Raw genomic sequence first — 23175 nt, forward strand, 5'->3', positions numbered from 1 at the left:
TTGGTATCCAAGCGTATGAGATCTAAAATAAAAAAGCCCTTGACTGGTATGGAAGGGAGTGGGTTTGGCTGAGCAGAGGCAGCTGCAAGTCAGAACTAAAAAGCCCAGGGACCGAGCAGTGCGTTGGTGTTGTGTTTGGCCCTGGTCAGCCATAGCTGTCCTTACTGTCATGGACGCAAATTCATCAAAACTTTCAAGGAAAGGAAACTTTGAATTTTGGTAGAAGACTTGTGCTAGTGATCGGTCACGCTGAAGCAGATGTGATGGCTCCAAGTGCAGATCCTGTAAAAAGCACAGACAGTGGTGACGTTTTTGTGGACACCCCAGAGCAGGTAGACGTAAGGGATGAGAGTTTCTTCTGACTGCCGCTTACCTCCCTCCATTGCCAGTTTGTTGTTTTTACTCCTGTGGTCTGTGTTTTGGACTTCTGCTTTGGAATAACCCCAACATGGAGGCTGTAACAAGAATGTGACAGAGTTTTGCAATGGTTTAATAAAATATACTTGATCAGCTGTATAGGAATTAGCAGACGGGAGCAAATTCTAAACCAGGCTTTCTTTTGCACTTGGTGTCTCACAGCTAACAAGGTTCTTCTTCCACCTTTTCTTTCTGCATCACTTATGCATTAAATTTATGCCTAAATAAGCATGTGTTTGATGCAGCTAACTTTCTGATTTTCTCTTAGAGTGGTGAACTTAGCTGCTCCCACCCTTCTTGCTTACTGTGTTTATCGTCTTGGTGCCAGCAATGTACTCAGCGAAAATGAAGGCGGTAGCTATGCCCAAGAGGCTAGTCCAAAAGACAGAGCCAGTGTTTCTGGGTTATCTCGTATGCTTTCTCTTCTGTTTGTGTAGCTTGAATCAGAGGAATTGTTGCTAGCCTGTGTTTAACCTGAGTTACGCTGCTCTCCTTTCAGATCTGCAAGAAGGACCGATGCTTGGCTTATGATCTCCTCAGCCTAGTTAGATATTATTTCTCCCTAAAGATTTTGCCTTGGTGTATACCCTGATACCATTACAGCCACAACAATAGTAGTTTCACCTTATTTATGCACTTAGTTATTTGAGGGCATATTCTTACCTGCAGGAAGTACGGCACCTTTTTCAGAGACCGCGTGCCTCCCTGTCCTCAAGCATTTCCATCTCCTACTGCAAACACTAATACTGTGTTTGTAAGTACCGTGGCGCTGGGTCTGCCAGTCTCATTTACCAGCTGAGTATGTTCTTCCTTCTTAGATGTTGTCCTTCCAGCTGGTGAGATAAGAGGCAGGAACGTGAAGCCTCACCCTTGCTAACTCATTAGTCTGAGCCCTGGTTCTGAGTCTGCTCAGCGTCAAGTGACTTGTTTTTCTTCTGTCTGAGACTGTACTTACCTCCATAAATCACGAGAAGATCATAATCCTCACTTACTTGACACTGAACTCTTGCTTGGTTTCTTAACACAGCTGGACACACTAAATGCCTAAAAGTGGTTGGGTGGGATAGTATTTCCAAAATACACATTTCTAAAGGCTGGAGGTGCAGTTCTCTGAAACATTGGTTTTGATCTGAGATCTTGTGCTTGGGAACATAAAAATCTCTTCTGCGCCTCCAAAATATTATACTGCAGGTCACATTGATTCTTACATGGACAGGGATGGGCTGTTAAAGTCTGCTGAGATTAAAGAAGTGTTTCTTGGTGTTTTGGTCCACTATTATTGTTATTTTTAACTCACTGCCCGTAACAAGGTGAGGAAATGCATACTTACCCGCTTGCACAGGAGGAGGTGGACAAGTCTTGGCTTCTAATGCCTGCATGTGAAGGGTGAAAAAAGAGCAGTAACGTACCTTTTTGAGCCTTTTAAAGGAGAAGGACGGTTGCTTACACCATTTCCAAATAATTCCCACCCGCAGATGCCTGAAGGGAGACGTTGACTGTAAAGATTGGGGTTCCACAGTGTTAAAAAGGGAAAGGGGGAGAGTGAGTCCTTTGCTCCCTGCTGCATGGGCTGAAATGGGTTTAGGTCACTTTGCAAATTCTCGTTTTAATTGTGTTTTGGGGAGACATGGAGAGAAACCTCTAAAGGCTTTTTTGTTCATAGCTGGAAACTTAGGGGGACAGCATTGGATTTGCTTGTCCAGGCTTGTTTATTACTTGTTTTCTGTCTTTGGGGGAAGCTGAGATTTACTTCCTATGTTGTAACGATGCAAAAGGCACCCAGAAGAGTGTAGATGAATCCTCTGCCTTTGTTATAAATGTAAGTATATAGACGAAATAAATAACTTTTTTCTGGGCTTAAAATCCTTACACTGCACCAGACAACAAAAATTTGCGTCTTGGAGTAGCTCCTAGAATTCTTTAATGCTGAAATATCTCCTCCGCTTGCAAACCTGGAGCTCTCCTTCCTCTAGATAGGCGGTTTCTGTTTAAACTGGCTTTTCTTGCCACTGTCCTTTTGGGCAAGGATTGGCACAATTCAGTCAATACTGATGGTGACACTAGGACTATATGGCCGGGAAATAAGAAGTTTTAAAGGTAAGACCAAACAAGTTCCTCTCTGTTAAAAAGAGCAAAGCGGGGGGGAGGAAATCTGTGCTCGGAGTATTGCCTTTCTCTGGCTCTCGATAGTTTGAGTATACACCGAAAAATGATTTTTAGAACACTTCAAAAGCTTTGTAAGTTGTTTTCTTCTCTTTCAAGAAAACAGAATTTATATAGAAACATATTGTCTCAAGTAGCAGCTGAATTACATGTTTAAAAATAGGATATTTTGGTTTAATTTTTATTTTTATTTTTTTTTTAAATGTGAGCATTAGTCTCCCAAGAAAAGTACATTCTGTTTTTATGCATGTCTTATTGTGAGCAATGCGTGTTCCCTGCCCGGTAAGTAGTGCTGTCTGGCACATCGAATACCTTTTGGCAGGTTGGCTCTTACAATATACTGTATGTTATCTTTTATGGAGGAGATGTCGGCAGATGTCTGGATGCCGGCACTGAAAATAGCGGGAGGGGAGGCAAGAGAAAGCCGGGGTTTCTTGTGGAGCGCTGCTGGAAGTGGAAAGGGGAGCCATGGAGGGAGATGGGTAGCGGAGGGTGCTGGGGGCGAGAGGTTTCGCTCCCCTGTGTGGGGCAGAAAGCAGCTATAGCAGGGGACGTTTTAAGCCAGTATTTAGGTGAGAGAGTGAGATAACGTAGGTGCCCATTTGGGAGATGTATTTCCTTTATTTCTTGTCTGAGGCTGGTGAGAAAAACCAGACTTGGGGGGATATTCAGACTTTTTTTTGTCCCAAACTCCCAGGGAATGGGGCACTGACTGCAGTCACTATAGAGAGACCAAAGTCAGGAAAGGAGCCCAACTAATGTTTTCTTCCAGTCTTACCGATTGACCTAGCCAAAATAAGCATGAAATAACAACAGCTGTTGAAAAAAGTCTAAATCATGTGCCTGTACCAACAGATGTTTCCATAAGCCATTGATTTTTAGGTTGTCCCAGCTTAAATAAATACATTCTATATGTATTCTATAAATACAGTACAGGGGTGAAAAGGGTCAAAAGGGTAAAATATATCTAGGAGAGATTTCTCTACTTAGGATAATTTTGTAAGCTGTCAGTGAAGCTGTAAACAAAGTTGCACCAAAATATATAGTGGCTTTTAGTTTAAATTGTGTCTTTTTGCTTGTTACTGGCTGCTTGGGTTAACAAAGAAAATATTTTTCTTTCAATAGCTTTCAGATCTTTTGCTGGGTATTTTTTCTTTTGCGTCTGCATTAAATAAGCCCATTTAACAAAACCTGATCCTCTTATAAACATGGAATAATGACAGTATCCCACATATGGGTTTCATTAATTTTTGCATGTTTTGAAGTTGCCTTTTTTCTCCGAAAGGCTAACTTCAGAAACAGCAGAGATTAATGCTACATAATAGCCAAAATGACTAGCTGAGCAGTCAGCAGTTCTGACTTGGGATAGAAGGGGTTTCTAGTTAAATTATTTAACTGTTGCATAACGAAAAGGGTATTTTTTTCTGTACAGAATGATGCTGCGTAATCTGTACTCCTCCCAGTTGCTCTTACTGGTTTGCTTTGATTGAACTGGCATCAGTTCTGCTGATTATCTGCAGGCTTTCTTGCTTCTGAGTCTTGTAAATGTTTTGGATTTTAGCCTCGAGAGAGAGATCCAGAACATTTCCCCCATTCTTCCGAAGAAAACAGAACCAACCCTTTCCTTGTAGTCTCTGGTGAGAAATTTCAGATGCTCCATTTTCCTTATCTGCATCGCGGCGACCTTTGCAGCTCCTGGGATAGCCCAAATCGGTAGGGTAACTCAGGGAAATGGCAAGGCTCACAGATATAATAAATGCCGGGGTTTGACTTTTTTTGGCCCCAGTTATCATTGTCTGTTGGCTTAAGTTTGTTTATTTATCTGTTGATTAAAGCTGTTAAATGTATGGAAGTGCAGCAGCTGTGGCAGCTGGGGAATGAGAGAGGGGGGCACGAAACCCCTGTGACTAAAGTTTTCCTAAAACACCTGTATTGACCCCAAATTCCCAGTGTTTGCAGGGACATTCCCTACCTTTAACTGAGCGGAGAGGAATGGGAGACAGGGTTTGGATCCATTATTCCTGTTAGGAATTATCCCTGCCACAACAAATGTTACTGTAAAAGGGGTCTTTGAAAAGCTGGTAGAAGACATGTAGCATAGGTTACTTTATAACCTTAGAAACAAATATTTTATTATTTTTCTGGAGCAGTGTCAACAGTTGAGAAAATTCCTCTCTTCCTCTGTTCCACTAATGACGATGCTTCCACATATCTGGCTGTTAATCATACATACGGGTTGTATCCTGAAATTCTTTTAGGAATATTTTCTAAAATTGGGCTAAAGAGAACATATTTAGCGTGTATTGGTATAGCAGTCCTTAATGATGGCTTTGTGGATTCGATGGATCCTTACCCTTGCATGTATGTCTTTAGACCAGAGAGATAAAAGTGGGGTAAAAACAGGTTTCTTCCGCAGGGTCAACATTCTTTCCTGGGCTCTCGAGCTGTAAAGACATGTTTGTTTAATATTCTTTACAGAGGACTACCAAGGAAACGGATAAAACAGTGAGCAAATGAATACTCATGTGGTCCTACAGCAGACCTCCCAGGCAGGAGCTGGAATCCAAATGCCTCCTCTCAAAGTTTGCGTTGGATTTTATTTCAAGTTTCCAAATGCATGTAGAGAGGGCATGAAAATATTGGTTGGATGTGAGTGTAGGTAGGAGGGTGAGCTGGAGTGTCTGTTACTGCTGGGGAGAGGGGGGCTTGGCCGCGCTCAGAGCATCTCAGTTACCGGTCGGTCTGAGACCCTCCTCCCGACAAAGCAAACAGAAAAATTGGAAGGGCAAAACAAATACCTCAGTGTCTTCAGTCTCCTGCCTTCGTTAGCAGCCAGGCAAAAAAACTGACCTGGGTAATATGATGGGAGCCTTTGTACGGCGCTCTGCTTTCCCACCACTTCCTCTCCCAGATTTTCAAGTCACAAGATGAAAGAAGAGATAACTTTTTCCCTTTTGACAGGGTGCCCGGCCAGGACAATACATGGTCGTGTGGGCTTCCCAAGGGCTGAGTCTTAAGGCCTTCAATTAAAAGGGGAAAGAAAAAAAAAGAAAAAAAAAAAGGAGGGAAGCTGAATCATTTTCTGGCATGATTTATTCATTTGAATGACCCTTCCCTGTTTTTCAAGTAGATTACAGTGACTTAAACTGGAGGCATAAAAGAATGGTAAAAGTTGAATAATTTCCTCAGCTCAAGATGTGTCATTTTTATATTGTCTATTAATTTTACTCGGTGATACCATACGTCATTTTTGTTGGGCTTTATCCGCCAATTCATCTATGTAATCTGCTATCCTGTCGCTGTTTTTAGCTAAATACATAAGTTCTTTAGATAGAAACATCCACCAGGCGTATCCTGGAACCTATCTCTTATTACGGCGAGGCATCCCGGGGTGGCTCCGGCGATGTCCATCTGCTCCTGTGCTGTGCCTGCAGCAATGGGTATCGAGCTGTTATTTTGGAAGACAAGGTGATGTTTCCTGCACTCGGCAAATGCGAGGTGGTCCGTTTTCCTGCACAAAAGCTCACCCAAATTTTTAACCTCATACTTCAAACTGTAAGGCTTTTCTCTTTCTGGAATTTGTTATTATGGAAGAATGAAACATATGTTTTTATTTGCGTAAATCAATACTTTCTTGTATCCTGTATCTTTCCCAGTCATGTCAGAACATGATTTTTTATTACGCACGGTATAAAAATGACAAGTTCCTTTGAGTTTTGCATTTGTGAACTTTATAGATAATGAAACATTCCCTTCTTCTTGCACTTGGGACAAATGCAATGATCTCCTGCTTAAATCCTCTGCAGGATGAGTTACTAGACGTTGCTTGTTTGGATTTGGTGTGGGTTGAGCAGACCTTCAAATATTTGATGGATACCCTGTGCAAACCAATTTCGAATGGCTTGCATAATGTTTACGATGGTTTGAAAACTCCTATAAATACAATCCACTATTTTAAATACTTTTATTTATATCATTATCTTTCCAGATCCCAGAAATTGTAATCCTGCATTTAGAGTGGGTGGCATGAATCACCATAATTAGCAAAGATTATTGCCCATTGTGTGCTGCATGTAAAATTTGCACATTCATTACCAGCAACTGAAAAACATGAAGGGGAGGGGAAGCTAAGCTAACATGGCCAGCTTTAGTGCTGGATGAGGTCAAAAAAGTGTATGTCGTTTCTGATGACCCCCATCAGCTCCAGCTGTGATACCAAAGCAGTATCTCCCATCCAGATGTCTCAGTTGAAAATTGTACTATTCCTTACGAAAGACACCAATATTTTTGCATTTTATCCATCTATCCATAGATAATTAGACCTCATGCCCTGGTGGGAAGTGCCTGCGCGTGGGAGCAGCTGAAGTCCTGGAGGACGCAGGGCATGTGCAGCTCAGGTTGCTTCTGGAAGGCTGATTTTCTTCTACAGGTCATAGCTCAGGTGCTCCTTCACAGCCTGTTTTGGGGACTGTTCCCACTTTATCCCCTCATGTTTTCCTTTCCCCATTTTTAGGATGCTGGAATTCACAGGGTGAAACACCGTGTCCAGTGTTTGACAGCAAGTAGTATTTCTCTCGACTCCCATAACAGGCTAAATAAATATCTGTGGCGTGGTCCAAGATCCCACAGCACTTCAGCCAGCCAGACATCTCGATTTGCAGTTATTTTTGGTAAAGGCAGAACTAGATGTTGCAAACTGATGTAAAGTCAGCTGAGGGGTTGCTAATCTCTTGCGTGGGATGTGTTTCTCCCGTAGCCATTTGGGAGCAGTAGGATGGGCAGTTGACTTCCTCTGGAAGGATGTTCAAGCATGCTCTGTGGCAGACCAAAGCTTCAGCATTTTTCCGAAGGTTATTTGGACAATAGAAATTCCTGAGAAACATACACCGAGTCTCTGAGAAATATGAGAAAAGGGAAGGTCAGGAAGTGGCTGAAGGTCTCTCAAGGTGTTTTTATATTTTCTCAAAACACGCGCTCCATGCATCCATATGTCTGACAGCTTTCCAAGCCCTCCTCGTTCCTCCATCGTGGTTCTTCAGCTGCTTATTACGTAGTTATGTCTCTGAGCTCGAAAGCAGGCTGCAGCTGTACGGTGCTTTGTTTGGATATAAAATTCAGCTTGGTCGTGTTGTCCCAAAGCGCAGTATCACTCTGCGAGGAAATGTCTCTCCAGACCTTTGCGTGAAGATATGAATGATGTAAATAGGGAAGTTTTAGGAGAGTCTGGGCTGCCCCAAACTGGAGTGTAAAACTTGTGTTGGTACTGTTGGATGATTTGCCCCAAGGATTAATTCAAGCTGGTGAATCTTGAAGTGGTTTAGGTCCAGGATTGTGAAGGTTTGTTGCCTGCATTGCTGACCTTCCCCCTTACAGCAACATGGCGCTTGCCATGGCTGGGATCCCTGTGACATCTCATCATGGGGACTGTCCACATCCCTCTCTGTGAATCCTCTTCTTTCCATGCCCTACCTCGTAGGGGAATCCAAAATCATGACCAGCCTTTTGGGGCCACCACGTGAAGAGGATGCTGTTTGGTGCGATGCTGGCAGGTCTTGCCATGGCCAGAGGGATGTGGCCCTGGACCAAAGTGCCACCGCAGAGATGTGGATGGACAGGCAGGGTGCAGGCGGGTCGGTCACAAAACTCTTCTCAGTCTTGCAATGCTCCTGCAAAAATGAGAAATGCATTATCTGACAGCCAGGGCTCTTTACCAAGGTCTGCAGCATCAGTACTCGCCAGCATTCAGCAACTGCCTGCTCTTCCTCAAAATCCACGTTCGAGCATCCGTCTCAGTGTCCTCTTGCGTGGGTGCTGACCTGTCCCCCAGCAGACACGATGGATGTGCGATCCCTTCCAGATTGGACGCGCTCCTCTTACAGGCTTTTTGCAGTATTAGAGTGCAGATTTCCTTTGCCTTATTTAGTTTTAGGAAAAAAAGGGGTTTGTTTTGTCTATCCCTGCAAGTGCCAGAAACATAAAATTTTTTAAAACCCTTTCCAAAAAGCTGATTTCTTTTAAGAAAAGAGCAATTGAAATTGTAATTCTTCTCTCTTACTGTCTGATGAATTTATTATCTCCTGTGTTTAGTGCCCAAAAGTGGGTTTTGACTCGCTTAAAACAGGGAGAATTTTTCCCTTTCATCTACTGCTCCATTAGTTCATATCAGAGCCGCAGTTAAAAAAGTTAATATGCCTGAGTATTTCTGCAGATTGCATCATTTTCAGTGTTTCATAACGATATGGCAATAGTAATTTGAAACAGATAACAATAGTGCAGTCTGTTTCAGAATAACCATGATTTCCTTGTCATTAAGAGGTCTGTTAGCGGGTAGAGGAGGAGGAGTTTTATCTGGATGAGTTACAGATCATATGGTGCGATCGAGCGCCTTCCCCCCCCCGCCCCCCTTTTCCTTCCCTTGAAATCCGCAGCACTGGACTTTGGTTTGGATATGAAACGATTGGATAGTTTCAAACTCCTGTCTGCACAAAGCGGCTCAGCGCTTCCAGATGTTTTCAATAAGGAGCCCAGAACTGTCGCATCAGCAGCCGGTGGCCCGGGCTGCTGCTCGCTTCTCCGCTCCATTTTGAGCAACTCGCCGAAAAAAACCGAGAATTATTTCCTCGTTGGAGTAGAGTTTTTTTAAATTTAATCTGTATCCTCTGATTGTCTGGTGCCTTGTGTTTCTGAGCATAAATACTATATACTGTGTAAACACACGTATGGCATTCAAGGGACTGCTTTAAATAGATGGACAAAGGAGGCTGGAAACCTTTGTTCTGCTTCGTCCGGGCTGAGTCTGTCTTCTGCGTCTGCTCGGCGTGCCCATGTGTGTATGAGGCTGGGAGCAAGGCAAGATTTCTGGCCTCAAACAATGCAGCAAAAGCCCCACCTAACGTGGGAAGCCAGTGATGGTCTTTCAAGCCGGGGGGGTGGGGGCGCAGTTTGTCTGGCACGTTATCTTCTATTTGTTTGTATTACATTTCTCCCCCCCTTCAACAGTAAAGTCTGGAAATGAAGATGAGATGGACTTTGGGTGTCTGTAGTCGTCATTGGCCTCCTGATCTTGGCTGTGAGTCAGGAACAAAACCACAGGAAAACTCTTGGAACAAATTAGGGATTTGGAAGCTTAAATTTGAAAAGAAAAAGAGAAGGGAGAGAGGGGCATATATTTTGTGAGTTTGTTTGTTTGTTTGTGTTCATTATTTCTCTCTGTTGCTGAAGGTGTAGAGAAGTCCAGAGGGATCAGTTGGCAACCTTTACTAGATCAAGATACGTAATTACGGAGGAAGGCAGGTCGTCATCTCAATTCACGGGTGGATGGGTACTGAGTCCTGGGACGCGGCCTGTGCCCGGAGGCACCCTGCCTGGCGCTGGCCTGGCAGCTTCCCTGGCCAGCTCTCGCCACCTGCCTATGCCTTCCACCGGAACTTTCTGTTGCCGCCTGCCCCGTGAAAGCACAGGTTGGGTTACTTGTGGCTTTTGGCCATAGCAAGATGTTGGTGTATAGCTCAGAAGAATTGGCCTCCTCTTTTTAACTTCCTGCTGTGAAGGTTGCACATCTCCCACTGTGTCACCCACCTCCTTTGGATAGAGGTGTTTCTCATATCTCCTTACCTGTAGGAAGGGTGAGATAATGTGAGCCACAAAATTCCAGGTGTTGATGCAGCAACAAGTTGGACCTAGGTCGCTTCTCTGTGGAAGATGCGCTGTCACAGTTAGTAGCAATGCTCACATGGCAGTCTCCTCTGCGAGGTGGGCATTGCTTGAGCCCTGCAGTGAACATCTCTTTCTGGGAGCCAGAGGTTCAAAGGTGAAGTGCTTTACGTGGAGTGCCTGAACAGAGCTGTGCAGTTGTCGTTTGGTTAAGTATTGGCCTTATATAAATTAATTTGAAAACAAAATGAACTGCTGTATCAGTTAAAAAAAATATGGGTGCTCCGTAATGAAACATTACAGCATCATTGAGGCACAGCCACTGCTGCAAATTGCTTTACCTGAACTAAAGTCACACACTTTGTTTATCGGTTCCTGTCTTGTAAATATAGATTTGAGGAAATCCCTGCCTTTTATGGTAGTGTTTGAAGGGCTGGAATGCTGTCACAGCCATTTCTGATTCCTCATCTCGACAGGCACATGATTGCTGGGATTCATTACTTGTGGAGAAAACTGGTGGCTCCAGAAAGTCCCCAAAGTACTACCACATTTCGTGTGTGTCCTAATACTGAAAGCAGAAGCTCCACTCGCTGTTAAGGAGTCATTGGCTGAGATCTCGAGCTGGGGACTGTATCTGTAAGAGAGCCTCATAGAGGAAAACCTCTTCAGTTCAGCTGGTGGTGTGGTGGAGATGAAGCTTTGGGTTGTGAGGGAGAGACTGGAGCCTAATCAAAGCGGGGGGAGATACCTCGCGTTGAGTAGGTAAGAGCATACCTGTGTCACTTACTGGGAGGAGCTGATCCATTGCAAGTCCCCAGCCCATTCCCATGCATGAGGACATGTTCATGCCGCGATGCCCAAAGGTGGACCTTCCAGTGGTGACTGACCACCGTGCCACCAAGCCGTGCTGTAGTCTTAGGAAAAGACACCCTTCTCATTTTGCTTACTGAGTCTTAAGTTGAGAGGGCAATTATGCTTTTGTGTAGTCTGTCAGTACGGATTGGGGCTGTCATATCCAGGAGAGCCCAAAATAGTACTTTGTGTTTCTGTAAACTCCCATTCTTCAGTGTTTTACCAAACAGGTGCGCAGAGGGGTCAGTTCCCGTGTTACTCACAGGCAGGCTGATCTGCAGTGGTTTTGGGTGGGCAGAAGACTGGGTAGAACTGGAAAGAGAGGAAGGAGCTGGAGTGGCTGCTCGCAGCGGATGGGGTCAGACCTACAAACCCTTAACTAAGCTCCACGAGTGGAGCGAATCCCAGAAGCAGGAGTGGGGCCAGTTAACCCCACGCCGCCGAGGATGGCTCGTGGAGATCTACAATGAAGCGTTGGGTTGATAAGTGCCGTTTCCGATGTCTGTGTTTCCTGCTTTGCAACACGGGATTAACAATTCCTCCGTTTCCAGCTTTTCTACCCAGAAAAGCAGCAAGTTCTGCTGGCTACAAACTCCCAACCACACAAAACCCCCCATTCTGCTTTTCTTCTTTCTTTTTTTCCTCTTTTTTTTTTTTTTTTTTTTTTCACCGCCCCCCTTCCCTTTTGAATCGGTGAATGAGAGAATGTCTAAAGCCGGGGAAGTATGGAAAGATTTCATCCCTGGAGAGGTCAGGGTGGGGTGGAAAGCGGAGGGGGCTGCAAGGGGGCAGTTTGAAAACAGGAAACCATGTGGCAGCGTGCGCAGGGCCCAGCTGATGTGAATGAGCTATTGAGAGGGGAGAGACGCTCCCACCGGCCCAGCATTAGAAAGACGGGAAAAAAAAAAAAAAACAACAAAAACCAAACACTTTGAGTTTCTTTTTAGAAAAGAAGAAAAAAAGCTCTGCCTTTCAGACTGGAATAAAAGAGGGAAAATTGTATTTTCTGGAGAGCAAGTTGCTGAAATCTTTTGCTCTGTGTTGCAAACCAGAAAAAAAAAAGTAAATGGCTGATTTCCTTTTTTTTTTTTTTTTTTTCTGTGTGTGTGTGCGCACTGATTAAATCATAAGTTTCCATTGCTGTTTCGGGGAAGCGTTAAGCCTGAAATTGTCTTCACCTGGTTTGGGGGAGAAGGGAAGAGCCTTTTTACCTCTCCGAAAACACGTCCCTTTACTTCTCAGTCTCTTTTTTGGACCGAGCAAACACACCGAGTGCCTGCAGCCGGAGGTGGAAGAGGTTGACGAAGAAAAACTGCTGCTTTTTCTTCCCCCCCTCCCTCCTCTTTTTTTTTTTTTTTCCTCCTCTCTCTGAAGAGATGAATCACGCTCTCACAACTGCAAAGAAATTTTGAAAGCTGGGAGAACACTGGTGCGGGACTAAAAAGGCAAGTAGTGACGTCCCAGGCCAAATCAGGGGGGAGTGGCTTTATTTCATTATTTTCTTTCCTTTTGCCCTGTGCTGTCATTAGAAATTTAAACTTAACGCAAAACCGAGCCCTCCTGTCTGGTGAACAGTGGACCGACTCGAAAGGAGGAAAATACCTTTTTTTTTATTGTTTCTTTCAGTGCACGAGGGCGTGAAAGAAAAAACACGTTGGTGACAGTATTTACATTGGATACAGTGATCGGCTTTTTTTTTTTTTTTTTCCTTTTTCTCCTGAATTAGACCCGCCGTGGCTGAGCCTACCTTCTGCCTTCCTTCTTGGAGTGTCAAGGTTCCTGCTGCACACATCTGGCTTTTGTTCTCTTTTCGGGCAGGATTTTCATTCTGGTGCTTTTTGGATATCAAAGTTGTCTGGAAAACATTTTTTATTATTATTATTATTACTACTATAACAGGAAGGCTGATACCATTCTTAGCAGTTCCACAAAAAAAAAACCTAATAATCCTATATGTATAAAGCTCTCTTCAAATATCTTTTGTTTGCTATAAGTTCCTGTGTTGCCTGTGTAAGCGAATCTGTTCCAAGAAGACTTTATCAGCTGGTGGCAGCTCCGGGATTTTCTTTTTCCAGTGAAGAGGCTCGGAGAGGCCGGTGTGCTGGGACACGGGGACTCCTCTGAGCACGTATGTGAGAGGTCTGGAGTGCGCTCGGCCGTGGTCAGCCCGGGGTTCATGGTGGGCTCTGCTCCTTCGCTCCCGGCTTTTTGGACAAAATGTACGAACGCCACAAGAGGCGATACAGCCTGTGTGACATTTCCAAGGTGGACAGGACTGTAGATGTTGTGTTGTTAAAGGTATGATGTTTATGTACGCTTATTTACGGGTTTCTTTTACAATCTCGAAGGGGTCGATCTGTTTCCCACTGTATCTGTCCCCCCAGCTGGACAGTGCAGAGATGGGGAACAGGTGGAAGAGCTCTTGCCTTCAGCCTGGAGATGGCTCTGAGTGCTGTCAAACCAGTTCACGCCAAATATTATTACGCCTGCAACCAGCTAATCTCTTGTGGGATGCGGTCAGATACTGTTTTGGAGGGTTCTCTCCAGCCATCTTCCCTGTCCTCTGCCGTTAAACGGTCCCCTCCTGCTTTGCGACCTTCACCGCCTGCAGGTGGGTTTTCTGCATAAGGTGCCGTTAGGCAAAGGGTTTTCAATTCCAGTGGGGTTAAAATGTACGTGTCCCCTGAAAGATGTATTCTGCCAAAAAAGGCACGGTGGATCATCCTTTGCCTCTGTCTTTTGTTTGCGTTTGAAGGGAGTTGCTGTCGGTCTCATTGTTTGGGTGTGAGTTTTGTCTGAGGATGGGTTGGAGCAAGAGCCAGGAGTGGCTCTTGGCTAATTGTCCCAGTGTGTTCCTCCTCTAATCTAAAATTAGCAAGCGCTCCACCAAATGGCACAATGGCAGTCTGGGAATGTCCTGTCTCCCTAACAGCTTCTTGGAGCTTCAGCAGTTTCCTGGCAAAGTGGATGGAAATCGGAAGGCAGCCAGAGGGACTGCAAAACACAGCCCAACTTAGAGATCTGAACTCCTGGAAGAGCATTTCCATTCCCTCTCCCATTTTCTCTATTTTCTTAGCTGAGGCAGTGAGTTTCTGCATGATCGTATGGCTTCCTTTTTTGTGATTTTTGCTTCATGCTCCTGTTTCCAAGTCAAGATGAGAACGTATAAAAAAGTTTACTTTCAAATGATCTTTGTTCTACTTTATCTGCGCTAAAATAGACCTAGCACTTGTTAACTTGCTTTGTTTAGGAATGAAAGTATTTTCATTAATTCCATGTATCCTTTGGTTTTCAGTAACACAAATAACCCTAACTTGTTTTCTCTACTAATTCAGTTTTGTTGAGTATTTTTGAACTCTCATGTTAATGATGCTGTTGAGGATTGAATCCCATGGTATTCAATCTCTAGACACCCATATAAGTAATTTTAAAAAAAAACGTAGACATGTTGTGCACACACTACTGGTGTGAAATGACTGCTTAATAATTCTTGGGAGAGGACCTGGTACCCCTGACAAACTCGGGTACTAACACAAAAAACATAATCTTTTTCTTTATAAAGAATATCTGAATGCCTGGGTTGAAATGTAATTCACTATAATTATCTGATTTCAGTATTTCTGATGTCATCGGTTCCCTAAATTAGTTTTTGTTCAGCAAAGCTTAGATTTTTTTATAACAAAATGTGGCTCTTGTTAGTTCCCACTAATATTTTCCTAATTGAGTTTCAAAACTGTGGGTTATGCTGTCTGTTCCTGCAAATGACTCAGTGCCCATATACGTGTGCGTGTGTGCACGCATTGCTGCGCCCAACACGGGCTGTACAGCCTGCAGATGTTTAAAATAGCAGGGTGCGAGTGACAGCTAGAGTTACAAGCAACTTCAGCTTGATTTTTAGTCGTTCTTCATGTTCTAGCTGTTTTCTATAACATAACCGGTAGATGAAATTAAATTCTGATGATCTAGGGAGCCAAGCCAGCGCTCGAGTGCGTCAGGGGCAGATCATCTCCTGACGTTAATGGGAGCTGGATCAGACCCTTAATGAGGGAGCTGCAGGGGCGGGGTTTTTCATTGGGTTTGTTTTGAATTAAAATACTTAAATAAAACTGTACCTCATCTAGGTCACTATATTTTGGTGAGTTAAGAGGACAGGATTTCTTAAGTGTCAAGTATCGAAAAGCAAGTAAATAGCCTTACAACAAAAGCAAACCCAAATAGGATCCATCAGGAGTGTTAGACCTGGATGAATTTGTATCGGGATACCTGCAAAGCACTAAAGAGCTTTTGGGTTGGCCTACAGATTGACTCAGGCAAGATGTCTTTTCTTTAAGTGGTAGATGAATATGTTCTTTGCTTCGTTTTAAGACGGGGAACTCGGTAACCATGACACAGGAAAGAAAAACAGCTGGTGGAGAAGGACAACTGGAACAAGTTGTGAACAAAGAAGATCTTGTGTCATTTCAGTCCCTAAATGTTTATAGATGGCATTTTATTTGCATTGATTGCAACCATTCCTAGATATAACTGGAAAAGAATTTTGGTTCCTACCGACTGTTTTGCAATGCACGTGTCCTCTGAAGGGTCAGTGCGTTGGGGCTTAGATTTTCCATGTTTAGATTGTGCCTGAAACAGTGGCTTGTGGAGTTACGAAAAAAAACCCTCAGCAATTTTGGGGGTTGATGCACGCAGTTATTTTTAGCTTTAACGTTCTTTCTTCCACCTCCTCACATAAGAAAAAGAGGCAGAGGGTACATCAGCGTTGTAGCCCTTATGTCGGAGGTAGGACTTCATCTTTGCTGCAGCTCTTTCTGCTGCTGCAACGATGCGAACGTGCTGAGCCTGGTTACAGAGCATAGTGGTTTGCATAGTGGTCCAGGGAAGCCTGGATGATGCAGAAATGGCAGAAAAACTTGCCATGGTCTTTCCTGCTGGGCTTACACTGTAGCAGATGAGGAAGAAGGTGTGGGGCGAGTGGGACATCTGCTTGTCTGAAGAGTTTATTGAGTTCTGAGCAGCTATGTGCAGGGTAAAGCAGACTGCGCTTTGTTATTCCAAGACCTGAAATGGGAAGTCTCCGTGTGCCCATGTGTGAGTTGGCAGCCCTGTCTCATTTCTGTGTTGTGCCTGCTACCACAAACATAGCTGTCTGGGGAGAGAAGACGGATACCACCCCGGCTGGCACCTTGCAATACACGTGGAGTTAGACAAGCGTTCAAGTCTGGATGGACAGGCTGTGCTTTGCAGAGCTAGAGAATAAGAAATGGGCTCGCTTTGAGGATGGGAGACTGAGTAATCGCAGCTGGAAATACTTTGTAATAGTTCATTGCCTGTATCTACATTTCACCTTTGGAGATGAATGTTAAGTGTAGGCAGAAGGTGTTTAAGTTTTTTTATAACTGGGGAAACGAGGTTTGATTTAGCAGCTCTTCAGATGAGCAGATTCCATTCAGCTTCCAGTTAAAAATCAGAACGTTATTCATGAAATTAAAACTAGCCCAGTGTTATAAAAATAATTAAGGCCTTTTGAGATTAAAGGGGGAGCTTATCAATTTGTTACTCTGCTCCCTGGCAGAGGGTTGCTCTGGTAGCTCTGCCCCGGCACTGGAGCAGATCCTCTGGAATGAACCCTGCCCGCCTAAGGCAAAGTGCCATTTGCAGCATCCTAAGCTAAAAGTAGCATCTGGAGAAGGTCCCCAGATTAACTGAAGCTTAAGGTTTCCTCCATTGGATGTTATCGTACTTATAAAGCATGTTTATTTTTTTTTCTGTGCATTTTGGTTTTGACACATAAGTATGTTCTTCTTTAGGGTTTGGGGCTGAGGGAAGTATTGTCCTTGGGTGCAGTGTCTCATCGAATGTCGTGGCCTTAAAATGTCTCTGAACTTTAATCCTCCATCTATCTGCGGTGCTTTGGTTATCGATGGGACAGCGGGAGAGAAGTGTATGTATGGTGATGTTGAGATTTTTTGAGTATAACTATTGGTATCTCATATAGAATTAGAACTGAAAGGATAACTTCAATGAAACTGAGGTGTTTTCACCTCAGGCCACAGACATGTTTGTGAGAATTTTGCTCCCATTTTTGTCAAGATGTTTTTTATGCAAATCCATTGCTGCTGTTTTTAAAGCTTGATTAAAGTTTGCTGTTACCAGGACTCTAATTCTGCTAGTGGGGCAGGACATCTCAGTGCCAAGGGCTGGAAAATGTTTCTTGCTCCTTTCCCTGGTTGGGACATTGCCAGGGGGAAAAGTGCACTCTAGGAATTCAGCGTTGCTCTTACACCACAAAGTGCTAATTTATTCAGTCATTTAAAATGTTCTGTGGTTGTAGGAGCCTCTTCTGGTGTAATCCTTTAGCATAGTTCTCTATAGCACTGCTTGCTAGTTGCTGTCAACGAGGTCACTTTGGACCTCCTTGAAAAAAATGTTGTCCTGATATGGTGTCACCAAATCCGTAAAGGTAAAAGGCTTGATGTAGCATATTCACAGTGCGAGAAGATAAATCTTTATAGAAATCATTGCAGAAATGTGAGTGGTGTCACTTTGTCCCTTCTGGCAAATATTGGAGAATGGTCTTTACGTTCTTCGTGCATGTTGTTAAACCTTCCCAGAAAGCTGAAGCCAAGAAAATACTCAGGGAGATTACAAAAACTTTAAATAAGCAATTTAAAAAATTCTGGAATTTGTAAGCAAATTGATATGTCTGCTCTGAATGTTGTCTGGCAAGATGATTGTCAAAGCAGCGATTTTTGCTCTTAACGTGAGTTTTGTGTGTATGGACTTTCCTTGCATCAATGCCTGTTGAAGGGAGACGTCCTTCCCGCGGTGCCCCATTCCTCCTGTTCCTTTTGAAAGGGGTTTGGAGGATCTTGAAAGGTGTTTTTTTGTGAAGGGGGCGTATCAACTGTTGCTTTAGTTTTAGTTCAAGAATTAAAGGAGATGACCGGGTTATTCCATCGTAAATGGAATTGTAAAGTTAAAAGTTGCTCAGAATAAACATTGAATTCCAGTTATGTGTACAATTTTCTTCAATGGAAATTATCCTAGAGGAAATTTTCAGGAAGAGGTAGTTGTCAGAGGAGAATAAAGATTTGCATTAAAATTTTAAAAATGAATCATTGTATCATTCATGATTATTAAACAAATTAGTTCTAGTTGCATTTAAAATATTGCTTGTTTTCGGCTCGTTTTGCTTTTCAATGGATATTTCAAATCTTTCCTAGAGTCAGTTATTGCTCAGTGTGGCGTACGGGTATTTAATGATACACCAAGCAAGCTGGAATTACGATACTAAACATTTTCCTATGTGCAACGGTATCTGGTTTTAGCTGCAAGGTAGAACTTAGTCTGGAAGCTGCGGAGAAAAAAAAAAAAAAAAGAGGAGAGAAGTGGAAACTTGGAAATTTAGGACAAAGTTAAAACAATATGGAGGGAAAATGAATCTCTAGAGATTTGCTAGGAAATGAAAGTTAAAATCATCTGGTTCCTTCTGCTCTGGAGATGTTGATTTACATTGCTACCAGTGAGACTGACAAGTGCAAACTTTTAGAATAGCAGAAGATTTCCTGAGAGGTCAGTGTGTTTTCTTTATTGTGAAATGGAAGGCGAGAAGAGTTAAAATAAAACCGGAGGGAGAGAAAAAGGATTTTTCCATGATGGAAAGACAGGAGAGGTGCATGAGAGCCAGGTGGCGAGTGTTTCTAGCAAGCCCTCGCCATCCTGCTCTGCCACAAGTAGAGCTTTTTGAAATGTCTTCTGAGGAGGAGGTCCCAATTCTGTTTGTCATGGTCAGGCACTTCAGAGGACCATGAGCGCTGGAGGGGGTCAGAGAACTCCTTGGCCAAGACTGCGGTGCAGGGGGAGAGGAGGGAAGAGCCTGGGAATAGGAGCTGGGGCCACTCACAGTTCGTTTTTCTCGCAGGTTGTCCAGTGCTGTCCTTTTCTTATGCAAAGAGGTCTCTGCCTTAAGTCACTTACTTAATTTCAAATGCAATGTCTGCAGGAAGATGTCTCTGAGAGTCAGGAAATACATCCATGTGTGCCCAGAAAGAGCAATCAAACCGTCTGCTGCTTGCAACTCCATCTGGTGTCCTAAAGCCCTCTTTGGACATTTAGTCTGCTAGTGTTTCACAGGCAAACAGAAAATCCTTTGGGATTCACTTTTTGGTGCCTGGGGATGTGCCTCCATGATTCATTCTGTGTCTGAGCTGCAGATAAACACATTCAGGCTTCTGCATGGAAAAATAGCTGGTTCTCTGGCATTTTTTCAAAAGCTGTGTATTGAAACTCTGTTCCCAGAGGCTGTTTCATATTCCCTTCTGCCATCTGAACACCGCCGCATCCTCTGCTCCCCCCGCAAAGACTTGGGATGCCCAGAATCAATGGGACTATAATCAGTGTGAGCAAGGCAGAAAGTGCGGGGCCGGGGGTGTTTTATCACCCTCTGTGGCCACCAGCCTGTGGGCCTCTCCTTGGGCTTCTGTTAGCAAAATAGAGGGAAGAAGGGAGGACTATATTTTATAATGGTATTTTCTCTGCAGCCCTTACTGTCTGTACCTGCAGTCCTGAGTAAATATGAGCAGAATTCAGCTGTTGAGGAGGAATCCCAGTCTTGGGCTATGGATTTGGGTTTGTGTTTGGAGTATCTGTGGACCACCCAGTTTCCTGAGAGCACGCAGTAAACCTCCCTCAAATCCTGTCTGGGCTCGTTTTGGCATAGGGAATACTTGTATATAGTAGAGGTTTCCTTTGTTTGTATTTTGATGATGATGATGATTATTATTATTCCTGAATTAGGACTGCCGAGATAAATACTTAGTTCCTAATGTTTTATTTTGTAGCTAATCAGGTATATCTGAAACAGCACCTTGAACCTCAGTGTTACCCTCCTGTTGCCTTTTTTTTTTTTTTTTTTTTTTTTTTTAGAAAAAAACAGACATTTTTCAATACTTGGCAAAGTCACAGGGCAGAGGAGAGAGCTGGCTGGGTAATGGGAAAAATACTCAAATCTTTTTTGAAAAAATGCCAATGTCTATAATGCATTTTCAGTGAATGACTCAATTGGTTCTATTAAAGGAAAAAATATAATGTTAATTGAGCCTAATATAATTTATTCTATTACCAGTCAACTGACAGGCTTGAACCTCCTCACATTTTGCTTTCTTACTGCTAATGATTGAACAGGATGTTTAATTATCAATGTCCAATAGCGGATATTGGTATAAATCAGGAGTAGTTCCCCTAAATTTGATGGAGATACAATGGTTTAAGAGTAGGATCAGGCTGAACATGATGAGGAAGGAGTTAGGTACAAACCAGTCAGAAGGAGGCAGAGTTTGATTTTATATCTGAAATGGGTCGTTCCTTCATTTGTGTGGACTTGAGCACATTTGCATTTGTTGTCCTAATGCGTGTTCAGGCTCAGCCTCTAGATTTGCCTTTAACAAGACGGTGTACTGCAAAATAGATTCTGCTTTGGCTGGAGAGAAAAGAATATTAACATGATATTTATTGACTTTGCAGTCATGAATTGGTATTTTTTGACTTTACAGCTCTCTTAAGACTTAAAAAAACTATGTATAAATTCTGCAGTGAAGTTTAATTGCTAAGGTTAGATACCCCTCAGCCTCACTGAGAACAGGGGGTGTCTTTCTTCCATTAAAAAAAACAAACAGTGACCCACTGTCCATGCAACAGTTAAGATTCAACATCTTTGTGTCACTTTGGAAAACAAAAAAATCATTGTTTTGAGTATTTGCTTACAAAAACCTTTCTCAGACTTCAGACTTCCCCTCTTTCCCTCTCCACCTCTCACTTGGTATATATGTAATATACGTAAGAAGGAGAAGATGGGTATACAGGGTTGTGCGTATGTTGAGTAGAGGTGCAGGGAAGGGTGGGATCTTAGACGTACGTACATATGGGGTCTGATGGGATCGTAGATGAATGTGTGTATAATGCATATGTACGAGCAGAGGCAGCAAGCAACTGATAGGAAGTATACATCATATCTAAGAAAGATAGCCTCTATAATTGCATGGAGGTGGGGAGGGCCGTCCAGGTAAGACATGCACTGAGATCACCCTGAGACCTGACTCTAGTAGAGCGTGATGTCTCCTTCACCTCTCCTGGGAGACTCCTGCTCATTTTTCCCCTCTCAAATCTTCTCTGCTCCTTCCCTGTCTCTCCCAGCAAGAGCTGCTGACTGGGGAAGGTCATGGCATCCTCGCTTTTTTAAGGGCTCCTTGGATTAAGACTTCTCAGATTATAGTTGAGCGTGACTTGGAGCAGCAGAAAGGGACTAGCTGACCTGTCAAAGGCCCTTCCAAACCCCATTTTGTCATCACAGAAGTGCGGAGGAGGACAAAACCTAAGGAAGAAAAATGTGCTTAGAAAGTAGTTGACAGGTCGGGGGGAGTAGAGTGTTGACTCTGCGGTGTGGCGAGCAGGAGGTGAGCGCAGATGCTGGCAGGAGCCCCTCCAGTGAAGGGCAGGGGGACACAGCCAGACCGGGGAGGAGCACCAGCCAACGACTGCAAATAATGAGTTCCATGATCTCAGCGAGAACGGGGAGAAGGACATGGGTCATTAGTCAAAGCAGCAAGTCAGGTCAAGGGTAGGAGAGTCTTGGTTTTTCTTTATTAAAAAAGAAAAAAGGAAAAAGCGGTGCATTTCATAACATGGGAGAAAGGAGAACGTTGAGGGCATGAGAATCCAGCAAGGGAGTGCAAAAATGGAGCAGGATCATGGAAGGGATTTGAAGACAGATAGAGGCAAAAAGTAAATAGTAAAAATTCTCTATTGACAGAGAGAAGGAAAAGGAAACCATTTCAGGAGAGGAAAGAAAAACAGAGAGAGGGTAAGAGAAATAGTTGGCATGTAGAATCAGACAAAACCGTCCATTTCAGTAGCTTTCTTTTAACTACACCATAACATGTGAGATCCTGTGTGTTGAGGCAGGTCTAGAGGGGAAACAACCTGTGGATTTTTTTAATGTGGGACATGGGATTGTCTCAGTGATACTTGCTTGCGTTTGACAAATAGAGGTGTTTGGCTAGGAGGAACAGTGGAGCTGCCGAAGGAGAGAGAGTGAAGGGGCTTCCAGAGTCCACCAGCTGTAGACAAAGGTGATGGGAAGCATATGTTGGATGAGCCAAGGGTTGTGGATAGTCCAGCAGATTTCAGAGTCAGAATGTTGGACAACACAACCCAAGCAAGGAAGAGTAAAGCAGAGGCAGACGGGAGAGAAGGCTCAGAACAGATCAGTCATCCTTGCTGAAAGACTGGAAAGACACAGAAGGGGTGAGGGACAGGATGAGATGATAAGGGCTCATGTTGAAATAAACCATGTGATGTGTCTTAGTGTTAAAATGGGGGTTTCTAACGTATTCATCATTTCAGTTAATGCAAACACAAAGTGCTTCTGGTTCTCACCATGACCTGGGCACTTCCTTAGCCCTCGTTTCAACATTATCAGAGCGCCTTACTATCTTTAAGGTAATTATCTTTACGGCACTATGGGTGGTAAGGAATTGCTATTCTGTGGATAGTGAACCAAGGCCTTAAAGCAGAGGAGCATCTTGCCTGCAGTCCCGCTGCAAATGGAAGGGAGAATTTAAGCGCGGTTTCTTCAATCCTCAACTAGTAGCTTAAACGCTGGCTCATCCTCCCTCTGAACTCCTGCCTTGAGCCAAAGCCACCTTGAAATCATACTTTCCACGGAGGAGTAAACCTTTTGGCATATTTTAATGGTTTGTTTAGTGATGCTTAAAAAAAAAAAAAAAGTCCTAAGTTACTTTTGAGGTTTTTATTACTGGGACAAAATTAAGCCGTAACTATATATCTGCTGGTCGATGCAGAGTGACACTGCAGAAGAGGCTAACAGGGATGTTAGTGAGAGTGGCCTTTCTTTGATTTGCTCTGATCTGTTTTTCAGATAAACCGTGAAAGCTGGTGTTCTCTGGAGCCATGTCCCAATTCTTCCCTGCTGGAACGCAAGCGGACGCAGGAGTCTCCAGGTGAGCAGCGTGCCGGTGGTGGCTCCAGATGAGCAGCCCTGCGGTTCTCCTCAGTTTTTCTTTCCTTCTTTTT

At 43.6% G+C, this 23175-nt stretch overlaps 1 protein-coding gene across 3 annotated transcripts in view; it reads left to right on the forward strand.

Moving 5' to 3' along the window:
• AKAP13 (A-kinase anchoring protein 13) overlaps positions 1-23175 on the forward strand; it is a 95952-nt gene that overhangs the window by 12113 nt on the left and 60664 nt on the right. For 2 of the 3 annotated variants that reach the window (XM_074602062.1, XM_074602063.1), the window contains exon 3: positions 23021-23102. In XM_074602062.1, the coding sequence (XP_074458163.1) occupies positions 23021-23102 (82 nt within the window). Of the gene's footprint in view, positions 1-13171; positions 13384-23020; positions 23103-23175 lie in introns of those variants that run through there. The other variant, XM_074602061.1, reaches the window with a different exon arrangement.

The sequence above is a fragment of the Larus michahellis genome, chromosome 9, assembly GCF_964199755.1.
Source record: "Larus michahellis chromosome 9, bLarMic1.1, whole genome shotgun sequence".
Classification (NCBI taxonomy): domain Eukaryota; kingdom Metazoa; phylum Chordata; class Aves; order Charadriiformes; family Laridae; genus Larus; species Larus michahellis.